The sequence below is a fragment of the Teleopsis dalmanni genome, chromosome 2 (assembly GCF_002237135.1).
Source record: "Teleopsis dalmanni isolate 2A chromosome 2, ASM223713v2, whole genome shotgun sequence".
Lineage (NCBI taxonomy): Eukaryota > Metazoa > Arthropoda > Insecta > Diptera > Diopsidae > Teleopsis > Teleopsis dalmanni.
This window is the reverse complement of record NC_051847.1, coordinates 33,301,211-33,315,510: the sequence shown is the minus strand read 5'-3', so window position 1 is coordinate 33,315,510 and position 14,300 is coordinate 33,301,211. Positions and strand designations below refer to the sequence as shown.

Here is a 14,300-nt window from a genome sequence, read left to right as displayed (position 1 = left end):
ACGCACCTCATTTACACATTCCGATTGCATTTAATCTCTGCGGAAAGGAATTTCTCGTGCGTGTAATCCACAAGGAATTTCACAGTTTTCTTCGGTATTATGTCTTTTAATGCCAATGAGAGTACGAACACAAGTGGAAAGAGATGGCAACATGGTGGAAAACAACGGCGCGCTTAAAGAGACGTAACAATGCTTAAGGTAAACCTCTACGTACAACGTAAGAACGTAACAACAAAACAGCAACAAAGCAACAATCGTAACAATGCGGTTAACAACTTAAGTCGAAAATAAATAAATTAAAATGCCACAGCGTGACAAAGCGTTGCCATCTTTTATAAATCCAGTGTTGGCATGCTGAAGTTCAAAAGCAGAACTTTTGTGAGATTTAACTTTAAGTTTGTACTCGGAACGCTCGGAATTTGTTATACTGAACGGAGTAAGAAAAATGTTTTTAAACATGAAAAACTGTGAGCTGCACTTATAAATAATTTTCACTCTTCTTAACCAAATGTAGTAACTTAAAAGTATTTCTTTCAAAGGATTACCAACAGAATCTTAGAGTCTTTCGGTTACAATACAATATTTCAGGTTTAAGTCTTATTTAAGTTTATTTATCGAAGAATATTAAAAATAACAAGTATTCACATCTTAATATTCTCATAGAAAAAGCTAGTAAAGTTGAAAATCTCTTGCGTGGACCTTCAGCTTCAACCAACTTTTATACTTTCAATTAAAGTGTTCAACCAAAAGATTTTAGATTGTTTCAAATAATAATAAGAAAATATAATTTAAAAAAAATTGTTCATTCATAGCGTCTATATTAAAAGTCATCAAGCAGTAAGTTCCCATATATCAGCCAACTTTTGTTTTCGAGTGAGGTGCCAAACCAACAGAGAAAAAATTTTTTCCTGATTTGAGAAAAATTGTTCATATATAAGACTCTTGTTAAGCAGATATCTACGTAAAAAGTATGCATCCTACCATTTTTCTTCATGGAGTATATTCTCACATGTCTAAGGACTTAAGTGCTTAAATCACGGCAGTCAAAACTAGTTAACTTATGGAGACCAAAGAGATAATTCTAAAATTCTGTACTTTGCAATGAACTGCCGGGGTGACCAATCTGCGAAGGCAGCTACTACGGAATATTTCGTCATAACATATTTCATCGAAATTTAGATTTTCAATGTTAGGATCAACTCCCCAATAGTATGTTAAGAAAATATGTGGGACTACATCTTTGCCCAAATCCAGTTCAGACTCACATTATTACTCGTCGACAACAACCTACATTTTTTTTCAGATAAACTGACTAGGTAAAATAAAATCATATTTAAAATCATTTTGTGATCCAAAATGTTTTTTTTAGCTTTAAAAATCGGTAATATATAGCTTGTTAAGATAAGTGTAATGTAATAAAGAATCCATTTCTATTTATTAGATTTCATTGTTGATCGAAATATAGATGATCGTTTAATAAATTATTCGCGCTTCGTTTAGCAAAAATTTCTATGAAAAGGGTTCGAAGAGTAATGAAGAAATAACAACCACAAAAATTTGATTAATTTATTGAAATTTGGCTGACCATACAAAGTTATTTCGTGTGTTGCCAAGTACTATTTATGATAAAATATTTATGATAAAATGTACAAGGTACTGATAATATTGCCAAGGAATCTTCAAGGTACAAAATGTCGTAGTCGATTGCAGACATTTTGAAAAAAGACATGGCTGCCTAAGAACACGCAGAGTCTGAATAGATACATAGCGACACCGGATCAGAGTCTCTGAAGGTAGCTAAAACCAATGAACACTATGTAAAGTATAGATTGTGTCTTATTTGCAAAGTTTAAAAGATTATTATTATAATTATGACATGTTCTATAAATTACAATCACATTTCAAGAACTGAGTCTATTCACATATACTTTTCAGTTGACCCTATTAAAAGTTTGAAAGATAGTTCAACTTATTAGATATAGAATCTAACTAGTAGCACCCAAAATTTTAAAATAAGATTTTGAGAGAGCCGAATAAAAACAGAGTAGATGTTTCATAGCTATTTAACTGATAAGAGTGTGATAAGAGCAGAAATTATTAAAATGCCTATATAATAACTTTGAGGTCGTGGTAAAAATATGGCGTTTATTTTGTTGCATTGCAAATAAAAGTAGATACTTGAAATGGTCCAGTGTGGAAGAAGCTTAAAATATGTTTTTTATTCAAATTCCATTTACCTTCAGAATGGGAATTTAAAATTTTCAATAGTTAATTATTTTTTTTAAAAAAAAGAAAAATTATATAATTAAATAATTAATTAATTATTAAATCAATTAATTAATTAAATCAATAATTAATTCAATTATTAATTAAATATATAATAATAATTTTTTATTTTAACTTATTTCAGTTAAAAGAATACGAATTAAGCGAAGTTTTCAATTTTGCCGAAGATGATCGTAAATATGAAACAGTAAAGACACAAACCCATTTAGAAACGGAACACAATCACGTTGAAATGAATAATGAATTATCGGCAAGCATTGAACGTGAGCGACAAAACGAGATTTCACCAAAGCCAACTTCGATATCAGAACGCGATAAAATACGATCAAAGCTATTAGCCAAAATGAATCCAAAGTAAGTAAAGCATAAATGTGACGTACTTATTTACGCTCTTATATACGTTATTATTTATGCTCTGATAAGCTACTCCATAAGGGGTATATAAAGTATATGTTTTGAATTGATCATTGTACTCATTACTCATAATAATATTTTTATATTTATTATTAATAATATTTACATTAATTAGTGTTTTGTTTAAAATAAATTTTATTGAATTTATTATCTTATCAGTGACCATCAATTACTTAAAGACGTATTTTGCTACTGATACGTGCATTTGTGTTTTTCATATAAAAATATTTGCTGTTCAGTGCTTTTGAATATTTTTTGTTAGCAGTTGTCTAAATAGTTACTTTATAAAGTATAGAAGTGAGAAATTTACAAAGAAAAAAATTTAATTAATATTAAAATCATGGTTCATCACTGTTCTACATCAACAAGTACTGTGCATCATCATGTAGTGCACCATAGTCACAATCAAGTTCATCATAAACCAACGCATAATTCGAATTGTAAGACATCGAATGTCAATATTATGCCAGCAGTAATAGCTGCATCAGCTGTTAACACACAAACCGATCGAACCGATAATAATAGAAAGAAAAAAGTACAAGGTTCTAACAAGACTCTAAATCTACAAGACACTGAGAAAAAGAATAACGGGGGCACTAAAAAGAGGAACATACAAAGTTCTGAGAAGTCGAATGTAGATGACTCTAAGCAAAAGAATGCACAACGGTCGAACAACCACACTGTGCAAGGCTCTGAGGAGAATAATATAGAAGGTTCTGTAAAGAAGAATGCACAAGCTTCTGGGAAGAATAATGTACAAGGCGCTGAAAAGAAAAATCTAGAAGGTTCTAAAAAGAAGAATACACAAGCTTCTGAGATGAGAAATGTACAAGGCTCTGAGAAAAAACAAATACCAAACTCTGGAAAGAAGAATGTTGATAGCACTAAGAAAAAGAATATAGAAGGCTTAGAGAAAAAAAACATAAAAGGCGATGAAAACAATAATAAAGAAGACTCTGACAAAAAGAACTGTGTAATATCATAATATTTTACACTGCTATTTGAAAGTATTTTCAACAAACTTGATTGGAATTGCATTAATCTATATTTAAAGTGAATAGATGAATTAATAAGGATTTCTTAAAAAGTCACAAAACTTTATTTGTACAATTGAGAAGAAAAATGTACAAGGTTCTGAGAAGTGAAATAAATAATTTTATATAGATTTTATATAGATACATAAAAGATATTCTATAGCTTATGAGCAAAAAAATATGAAAGTAAGAATATATTTAAATAAAAGTTGTTTTTGTTTTTTTAAATCTAAATATTTATGTTTGAAATTTAAATAATATAGAATGTATTATTCCTCTGGAAGTTTAAAATCAAGAATATATAAAGTTACCGTTCTTAGTAAGTACAGTCACATCCACTCTAATCCCAGAAATCTAACAATATTTCTTCCATAACTGTATCAGGTACGGCGCAGTCAGTTGACATTAGTTTTTGCATCTATAGTTTGGAAGTTGGTCTCCTCTTTGCCAAGTAATGGCTTCTCTATGGTTGTATCCTCCTCTTCCTCTAGTAATATGACTTACCTTCCGAACAAGTTCTAACATTTTTATCACGAATTATGCTATCTTGTTTAATCAATTCTCAAAAGAATTAAGCTGTGGTTCTGATCTTTAAGTAAGTTATCTGAGAGATCTCCATGGTCTGCATGACCAACCCTATAAGACAAGTCTGTTTTTAAACTCTGCTTAACAGCATATAAGATCTTCCATCATATTCTTTGGTACAGCATGATTCATTTTAATTTTTGTCAAAATGAAGGTTCCTAACGCTATCTGATATCAGATATCAGGACAACGAGAAGATTCACTCAAGATTCGCTTATATTACAAATATAGATTTGTCAATCGTCATTAATCTATCAGTAAAAGCTTATAGGCAATGATTTAAATATATTAAGTTGGCTTTGAAATTATCATACATGAAATGTTAAAAAATTTATTGCTTTAAAAATTCGAATTTCATATGAAATATATTTCACTAAGAGTGAGTTTTAATTCTGGTCCGGAAAAAATTCAAATTTTTGTAAATAAGAACATTAGAGATGAATCATTTCGGCAAAGTAATAAAAAAAATTGCCTGTAGTGCGATACAGAAGCGATTAATAAGTACAACATCAAGTTTAATTAGTGCTGCCACTGACGGCAATATTTTGGATACGGATTCTGAGGTTACCAAGCAATATGATGATATAGAAAGTGATGATATCGAAAAGCGGGATCTGCCTCTAACTGTTGAAGTTGTTGATATTGAGGTGGATCCCTCTTTCTACGATGAACTTGGTTTACATATAGATCAAGAATCAACTGATGGTGCAGATGGGGGTAATCCTCCTGAAGTAAATGATATTGACGATTATGATGCCCCAGGCATGAGACGTAGATATATGAAAATCTATCCTAATAAAGTCAGTGAAAATAAGGACTAAATTATAATAAGTGCGAAAGTGACGAAAAGGACGAAAAGGACAGGTGACGGATCGGACAAATGACGAATGAGAGGTTGAGTAAAGAGGACAACTGACGAAGTGGAAGAGTAACAAGGAGGACAAGTGACTAGAAGGACAAAAGACGGGGAGGATGAATGACGAAAGAGACAAGTGATGAGAGGGTTAAATGACGAAAAGGACAAGTGACGAGAAGAATAAGTGAAGACAAGAACAAGTGACGAAGAGAGCAAATGACTAAGAGCAAAATTGAAGACATAATAAAGCTACTATATATAATGAAAGAGTAAGAATGAACTTCTCTTATTTTGGTCATAATTTAGGTAACACTTTTTCTCAAAAATTCTCTTCGTGACAGTTAACTCAAGTTAAATAAATTTATTTTGGGAAACTTTAAAAACTTTAAATTTTTGAATATGAAAAACAATTATATCCATATCAATATTCACAAACATTTTATTTTTGATATTCTTTAAAGAAATATAACCAATCAAACCAAAAATGTTGACAAAATAAAATTATTTTAGGTATATAGTAATAACAACTATCGTAGGTATTATGTCGTATTTATTTGATTTATAGGTCAACGGTTTCAAATTTTATTTTCTTATAGCTCTTGAGTTTAAACCATTTTATACTCGATAAGAATTTTTTTGAAATGAAATATTTTCATATGAACTTTGAATTAGTTTTAAAAAGCCCAGGCTATATAAACGGCACTGTATGAACATGTTTAGTCAACTTAGAATATAATACAAGATAGTTTCTGTAGTTTCTGCCGACATGGGTGCTTTACCTCGCATTGGTAAAGTCCATCATCCATTTTTCAAAATGAAGAAAATCTGGTTCTCAAACTTTATCTCATATCTCACTAAGTTGAAAATCTTTAAGACTAGCATCAAATCAATCCTTCTATATGGATCTGAAACGTTGAAAGTCACAGAATGCATCCGACAGAAACTGCAAGTAATTGTCAATAAATGTCTTCGTCGTACACTTAAAATTTTCTGACCACGGTTAATCTTAAACACCGTATCACCATATTCGAAAATGTACCAATAAAACTTCAGGTTCTATTGGTTCTATTGTCTATTGTCGCGTAGGCCTGGCTGCAAACGAGTCACTTGGCTGCGCTCTATACACGCTGAACGTCGACAGTTTGGTTTATGGAACGAAATCCAGCAGAAGGCTCATAAGAGACAATTATGGAAGACCTTCGTCTCCGCTTTATGCTCTCACTAAGAGCGGTGTCTTTACCTAATGTATTGCAGATAAATACATTGAAAATGTACCAAGAAAATAATAATAATAATAAAAGTAATAATGCAAGATTATTAAGATGGAAGAAAAAAAAAATATCAAAAATTATTATATTACATTATTCCCTAATCATTTCATTTTATTAATTTATTATCAATATTGAATTTTACTCATATTCAGTTTTAAAACTTATACGTTATCGAATTATATCTATTATATTGTAATAATTTTCAAAATTACTAACAATAACATGTGGGAAGCACCTACTCTGACAAACTCATTGATAAGATAAATTCGATATCATCAGCTTTTACGTTAATTCACTTATTCAATTCACATACCAGAGCTATGTGATCCAACCATAATTACAAATTGATTGATGTTGACGGACCCATATTCAGTATGACAGTTTTGGACAGTTTTATAAATCAATTTAGTTTGCTTGAATATTTCGAAACGATCGGTACAATTCTTAAGACGTATAAAGCGTTTACTTTCAACTTAAAGTTTATCAGTTAAGATATATTATGCCACCACCAGGAAGAGGTTGGGGTGGCCCACCACCAAGAGGAGGAGCACAGGTTAATATTAATATTGGCGCACGACCACCACCGCCCCCAGCAGTAATAATTGGACCACCACGACCACCAGCTGTGATCATTGGAGCACCACCTCCACCGGCAGTAGTTATAGGTGCTGCAGCGCCACCTTTAGTTGTTGGTGCAGCACAACCAGCCGGAGTTTATGTAGGCGCACAACAGCCAGCGGCTGGAGTATATGTTAGACCACAAGAAGAAATACTCTGCTGCACTATTTTATGAAAATGATATAAATTCACCTAAGAAGTAAACTATAGGGATTAATAACAATATATGAGAAGTGGACAAGAGCAAATACATATATATGTGCTTATAATTAATATGTGTTATTGCAACCAATATTTATATATTCTAAATATATTATAGATAAATAAATTTATTTGAATTAGTGTTAAAAAAGTTTATTTAAGCTATAAGTTAAATAAAAAAGTTAAAGATCTAATTTTTAAAAACAAAAAACGATTGATTTTTAAATTGAATACATTCTAATAAATAAATAAATTTAGAAAAAATATATATTATACCCGAAATATTTAAATAATTCGAAAAATAAAGTTAATATTATTAAATAAAAAAAAACTTTTTTATAAAAGTTCATTTAAGAAAATGAATTGGGTATTCACACGACAACTTTACTGAATTTGGACAGTTCGTCCCCTCTTTGTTGGTTTAAATTTGTAAAAAGGCTACTACCTTAACCATTATATATTAATATATAATTATCTATCATATGTCTACCTTATGCGCTAATTAATTTGGTTTGTGCCGTATAAAATATGTTTTTTTAATATATTGTACATAAAGGGTTAATAGTAAGGAAATGCTATTGCAAAAATTCATTTTTAATTAATTGATTTTTTAACTAGCTTTTACTACCAGTGGATCAATTATATCTTAATTTTTTTTAGTAAAATCTTTTTAGTGTTAACCCTTTTCATACAATTTATAAAACAAATATGTTTTATATCATATGTTTAATAAATTAGTGCATTATTATTTTCTATTATATTATATTTAGTATAATATTACAAATTTTTGTATATCACACAATAATCAAAATAATACATAATATTGTTCAGCTTTTCCTTATTATATTATAAATGTTAAAAAATCATAAATAATTTGAAATAGATATTTTAGACACGTAATACCAATTAAATTGTATACAATTAATGCAAAAAATAGTTTTTTTGTAACAAATTTTGTCACAAATATACATTAATATATTCTTCATGTATCTGTACGTATACAATATACAAAAAATTATATCTCATTGCAGTTATAATCGTATTAAAAATCAGATATTGATAAAAAATAATTGATTTTTAATTCATGTAAATTACTGATTACATATCAGCCAGACACAGTACGTTGAGTACATTTCAGTTATCAGTTAAAAATTCCTAAATTAATTTATATAAAATGATTCAATAAAATTATTTACTTATAAAAAAATTATTTTATCATTTTGTTGTGAAATATTATTATTTATATTTAAAAAGAAATAGAAATTTTTACTTCAGAAAACTTACTATTTTCAATGAGTAAAGACCATCTCCTGATTTACTTAACTCATTTGTAAACTATTGGATACAACGAAGTTAGTATGGAGCTTTAGATTCCAGGATAAAGTAAATTCTTACTTATCTGCTTACGAAATGAAAAGTGCAATGCCACCATGCTTCCATGGATTTTTGTCCATGATTCTTACCGCAGCGGTGGGAAGTTGTAAGAAACTACATCACATATGCTCTCTCACTATCCAACGTATTCGTAATAAAGTCTGGATACAAAATCTTTTATGACCTTCAGGACCACAACCACGACTAGTCGTTATAAATGCTTGACAAAGTTCGCAACTCAGTTTGTTTCGAACTAGCTATTGCCAACCGGACATACTGCAAAACTGCAAACAACTATCCAACTTATCAGCAATGCAATGAAACTGGAGGCACCGGAATGGCTTATCCAGGAGGAAATTAGGAGTAGATCCACCGCCTTGACAGATCCCATAATTCTTTAATATAATTGCCTGCCATTAAAACTTAATACCATGGTGTTCTTTGCACACGTATCAGTATGCAAGGATAAGCGATAATGCAACAATTGAAGCTATACGTTTGGTTATAGTTTCTCTTTGGGACAAAGTGATGCCAATAAACTCTAACACCTCTGCCATTCTTTCGAGCATAGTTCCGATCCGACATGGAGTAAAATGAATGCAGGCATATAATCATATTTACAATATAACCATCATCATTGTAATAAAATCAACCTCAATTAGTCAGGAAAACCGAAAACGTAAACTCTAAAGAAACTCACTCACAACTTTTTTTACTCCAAACAGTATCTGGTGTTGCCTACTGGATTTCAGATGCCTTTTACGTTATTACGTTAGATATGCTTCATCTCGGGAATATTTTAACCCCTTTCCGATAGCATCCACCGTCTTGACAATAGAATCTAGAGATAATACGTTGCAAAAACACTGCTAAGAAAAATGTTTCCTAAGTATATCCTTACTTTCTCACAACCCTGGCTTCGACACGCTCACAAAGCAGCACGACAGTTAACATTGTATAATGAGGCACTACATGATTGAGTTTATCTTTAATTAAACTACATCTGATTATTATCCTTATTAGTGGTAATAATAGTCTATGTCGGGTCCTAACAAAATCAAGGTTTCTTTCTCTAGCAATTCAGCTCTGTCCCTCGCTGTTGTGTGTGTAGTTGGTATTTTGTTGCTTCATTCCCGAGTTTTTATTTAAAGTCTGTTTTTCTAATATCTGATCAAACGTGGCATCATTTCCAAACAACTTATTTAGTTAGTATCCTTACTAAGTTCCGTAGATCTTTTTATATCTGTAAATACTTTGCCTGCCTTTCTACCTATTTTATATTTTTCATTTTATATATTATATTATGTATTTAATATATATAACCTAACCATGTATCTTATTAAAGACATAATTCTATAAATTACACGAATATTGCTCATAGCTTACTGTATATCGCCCAGCCAGCAATCGTTAACCCCCACTCCCCTTTAATATATCTAACTGCTAAGGCCAACTATCAACAAAGTTGCCACCTTTCGAAGGCACCAAACTTCAGTTTACTTTGTTAGCATCCCGACTCCTCACAGTAATTACTGGAGTTCGATTACAATGTGTTAAACGAAATAAAATGTGAAGGTTCGCTCGGTTGAGGGGGAAGGGGAAAAAGAAATGAAATTGTCAAACCAATTTTTACGCTAATAACTTCCAAAATTACTTTTATGTGCGCATCGCTTTGATTTCAAATTTACTTCCACGTAATTTGCCAAAATGTTTTTTTATTGATTTTCGCCTGGCAACACCAACAACACAACGTCCTGAAATTAGCACCAAATTTGGTAATCGATGTTGTAGATTCGTTTCGGGCGGGGTGGCGTTGCCAGACTGGTTATTTAGTGAGTGTCGTGTAGTAGAAACTGAAAATGAATTTTTATTGTTTGTTTGTGCTTTCACACGTTTTTAATATTTTCCGCAATTTACTTGAGTTTTTATTACTTTTGCTTAATTCCTTTTCCGTCGCATTGCCTTGGCGCCTGTTGTGTTTATTTTAACAGTGTACCGCTGGTGTGTGTATGTGTGTGGGTGTATCTTGAGTATGTTTCACATACTCGTACATTAAAGGCTAAACTCGCATATGATGTATATATACATGTGTGCATATGTATGTATATGTGCATATATATGTATGTGTGCATATATATATATATGTGCATTTGATAAAAGGCAGTAAATGGAAAATGAAAATGAAAATGAACATGAAAATTCAAAATGCAAATTTAAATTGAAATTGTCTTATGGTTGCAAATACAATTGCTGCCAAACTGTTATACAGTGGCAGAGTGTAGCATACTTTTAGGGGATGGAAATAAAGCCAGCCACCTAAACTACAATTGAAGCGAAATTATTGCGAATTTAAAAACTAAAAAACCGCCACTGCCTGCCTGGCAATGTGTGAAGTGACACGTTTTCCATTAAATTCATGTCCTTGTCGCGTAACACTGCGCCACCGAAAAACCTTTAAAATAACAAAAGATATACCAGAAATTGAAATGGGGAAAGAAAACAAAATATTCATTAAACCGCAAGTTGACGGTAAGGACACAGAAACAGTTGAGGGTGGTAGCGGTAAGCATATGAGCAGCAAATCAAAAAAAAAAAATTTAATTTTATGCACATTTCAACTGTGCTGATATGAAGTAACGTACGCGGAATGTAAGCGAGGCAATTTCACGAATTTATAGGCACAGTTTGCGGTTTCTCATTTGGTTGCAATCAACTTCAGCTTCTGCTCCAGCTTCGGCATCTGCCTCAGCTTCTGTTTCAGCTTCAGTTTCGGCTCCACTTTCGGCTTCTGTTTCAGCTACTTACACCATTCCTGCTTTATTTATTGTAAAATAGGTTAATGGATATTGCAAAAATTAATTGCATACAAAATTGCCATGAAGCGAACAAATTTCAATTTCATCTCTTTTTTAAATTTGCTTCCATATAAATTCTTCTCATTTATTTATATTTATTTTTGCTTTTAGCAATAATAACTCCATTGCGCTCGGCTCGGCTATATCCGCCACAAATATGGTGCCAAAAAATGACAAAAATGCTATCATGCAGAATATTGTCAACAGTTACGAACGCAGCTCGCAGGCGGTATCAGCATCGGCATCAACCTCATCAACGTCCTCGTCCTCGGCAACGTCAAAAATTGCAAAACGTCATCGTGCGAAACGTCAGCGTGACTGTCGCGTAAGCCATTGGTCAGATTGGACGCCCTGCAGCAAGACTTGCGGCATTGGTGAAATGCATCGATATCGTAAAGTCATTAAGCATGGCAAGCGTGGCGGACGTCCGTGTCCTGCGTTGCAAGAATCGAAATGGTGTGGCACAGAAAAGGGATGCCACTCGCCTACTTCATACTTTAACTGGTAAGTTCTGCTTTCATTTTTGTAATTTTAAATCTTTATAAATTAAAATGCTTGAAATGAATTTTAATAAAATTGACGAAAGAAAATTAAAATGAAGTTAAAGGATACGAAAACTGAATAATTAAATAAAAAATGGTAAGAAATTTTATTTTCCTGATAATGAAGAGTATATAAAGAAACAGTAGAAGAGAAAGTGATTATTATTGATGCTATTATATAAACAAATAATTCAACCGTCACTTCTATATGAATGAGTAGCGTTCCGCAAAGCCTTAATTGCTACTACACACCAGCTAGAAATTGCACAAAGTCAGGCTCTCAAAAGACTTTTCAAGGTACCATGGTACATTAGGACGAATGACATTCTCAGGAATCTGAAGATTGTTACGATCAAAAAATACATAAAAGATAGAGCCCTGAAATTATTTACGAAAACTGACAGATTTACCAACACCGCGGTATCGAATCTCAGAATGGTTACAGACTCCTCGAGGAGATATGCACATCTGAGGCAAATTATTGCTTGGTCAGATGAAGACATAAACAATAATCCAGTCAAGGCGTAGAGAGAGGCTATAAAGAAATCTCGTAGTTAACAGAGAGTAAAAGTGCTCAAGTGCACTGACTCAACTAACCTCAACATATGAATTTAAAAAATTATATAGTAACTGTAAATTTATTACTATTAAATAGATTCTACTACATATAACATACATAACGAATCAAGTGATATATACTGCTAAAACTGCAGATTTAGTAGCTATATAATATATTAAGAAAGTTAAATGAAAATCCGTTTCCTGTTGGACGCTTTAATGACAGTTATAAATTTGTCAGGAAGATATAAACTGATAATCATATAACACATGTAACCAAAGAAAGTTTATCTATATAAATTAAAGAAAATAGATAATTTGGGTACTAAAAACTGACTAATAGTGAGTTTAGACTTAAACGTGAAGTTGGAAAAAACCTAGTTGAATTACTTGAATGTTTTGCTTTAGAACAAGTAAAATTGACACTTGTTGAAGGAATATAATAAGAGATATTTTATAATGATTCTGAAATGATGCAGTAAGAGTAATAATGGAAATATTATATATATATATAAAAAATTATATTTGATAATTATTTATAAAAATTCCGACTATATTACCGTTAATAATAATGGGAATAGTATAGTACCTATATAAATAGTAACTATTATTATGACTTAAAGAAATAATACCGACACCAATTACTACCATAGGAAATAAGAGTGACGACAGAAGACCAATAAGTCTAGAGCCAAAAACTTATATTGCGTAATAATAATAACAACACCTCATTAGAAATATATATTATATATAATATATTAATGCAATAAAAAAAATTATTTTCGAATAATTAAATAGAAAAAATAATTCCCATAGCACTGATGTTATGGGAATTATGGTGTATTGCCAGCCAAAAATTCAATTAATTAAAATTATATAAAAAGTAATTTCGAAACCTCTGCATAGAAAAAAAATAGTAATCTTAAATTAATAATTTAAAAATAAAAAAAAAAAATTTTTTAAATTCCTACTAAAATTATTTAATTATATTAAATTTTTTGTTTAATTTCAGGTCAAACACATGAACGGATAAATCCAATTAACTTCTGAGTAAGGCTTAAAAATTATATACTTGAGAAAATGTATTAAATATTCTACAACAGAAAAAAGAAATTAATTAATTAATTAAATGTAATTTAAAAGAAAAATATATACAAAATATATGAACATCAATACAAGGTAAATTTTAATTCAATTTTTAGATTAAGAGTAAAAATGATTTATAATTTCACTTAAAAAACAAAAATCAGTTTTGAAAGTAAGTAAATATATACTACAATTAAGAATTTAAGTTGCATTAAATAAAATATATAAAAACTGAAATAAAATAAAATAAAATAGTTATTTAAAAAAAAGAAATGGCTAAGGCTAAAGACAATATAAAATAAATATGTACGGCAAATTAATATATAAGTAGATTTTTTTTTTTTAATTATTTACGTTTATTTATTAATTTTTAATAACCTTAAGATTTGTTAACTTGAAATTTTGATTAATATTTTTTTTTATTTTTATGGTATTAAATTATTTTAATATATTTTTAAGCAAGTATTTTTCAAAGAATTGACTTCACATAAAACATAATTTGAAAACTCAATTAAACTTTAATTAATCTTTAATTTTATGTAATTTATATATAATTATATTAAATCAAAAATTTTGTTTCTATTTATTTAGTTTAATTGTTAAATATTTTTTTTTTTATT

The 14,300-nt window shown here is 30.3% G+C and overlaps 2 protein-coding genes across 2 annotated transcripts in view; both read left to right on the top strand.

Annotated features, from left to right (window-relative positions):
- Nucleotides 1-13,709, top strand: part of LOC119684885 — a 142,784-nt gene extending 129,075 nt beyond the window's left edge. The window contains exons 4-6 of the mRNA XM_038099018.1: nucleotides 2,411-2,640; nucleotides 11,606-11,998; nucleotides 13,607-13,709. Of these exons, the coding sequence (XP_037954946.1) occupies nucleotides 2,411-2,640; nucleotides 11,606-11,998; nucleotides 13,607-13,619 (636 nt within the window). The 3' untranslated portion in view covers nucleotides 13,620-13,709. The remainder of the gene's footprint in view (nucleotides 1-2,410; nucleotides 2,641-11,605; nucleotides 11,999-13,606) is intronic.
- LOC119684889 (neural Wiskott-Aldrich syndrome protein) lies at nucleotides 6,827-7,344 on the top strand. Its single transcript, XM_038099022.1, has one exon. It carries the CDS (start codon nucleotides 6,946-6,948, stop codon nucleotides 7,237-7,239), a length of 294 nt encoding a protein of 97 aa, XP_037954950.1. The 5' UTR covers nucleotides 6,827-6,945; the 3' UTR covers nucleotides 7,240-7,344.
- Nucleotides 13,710-14,300: the final 591 nt, after the last annotated feature.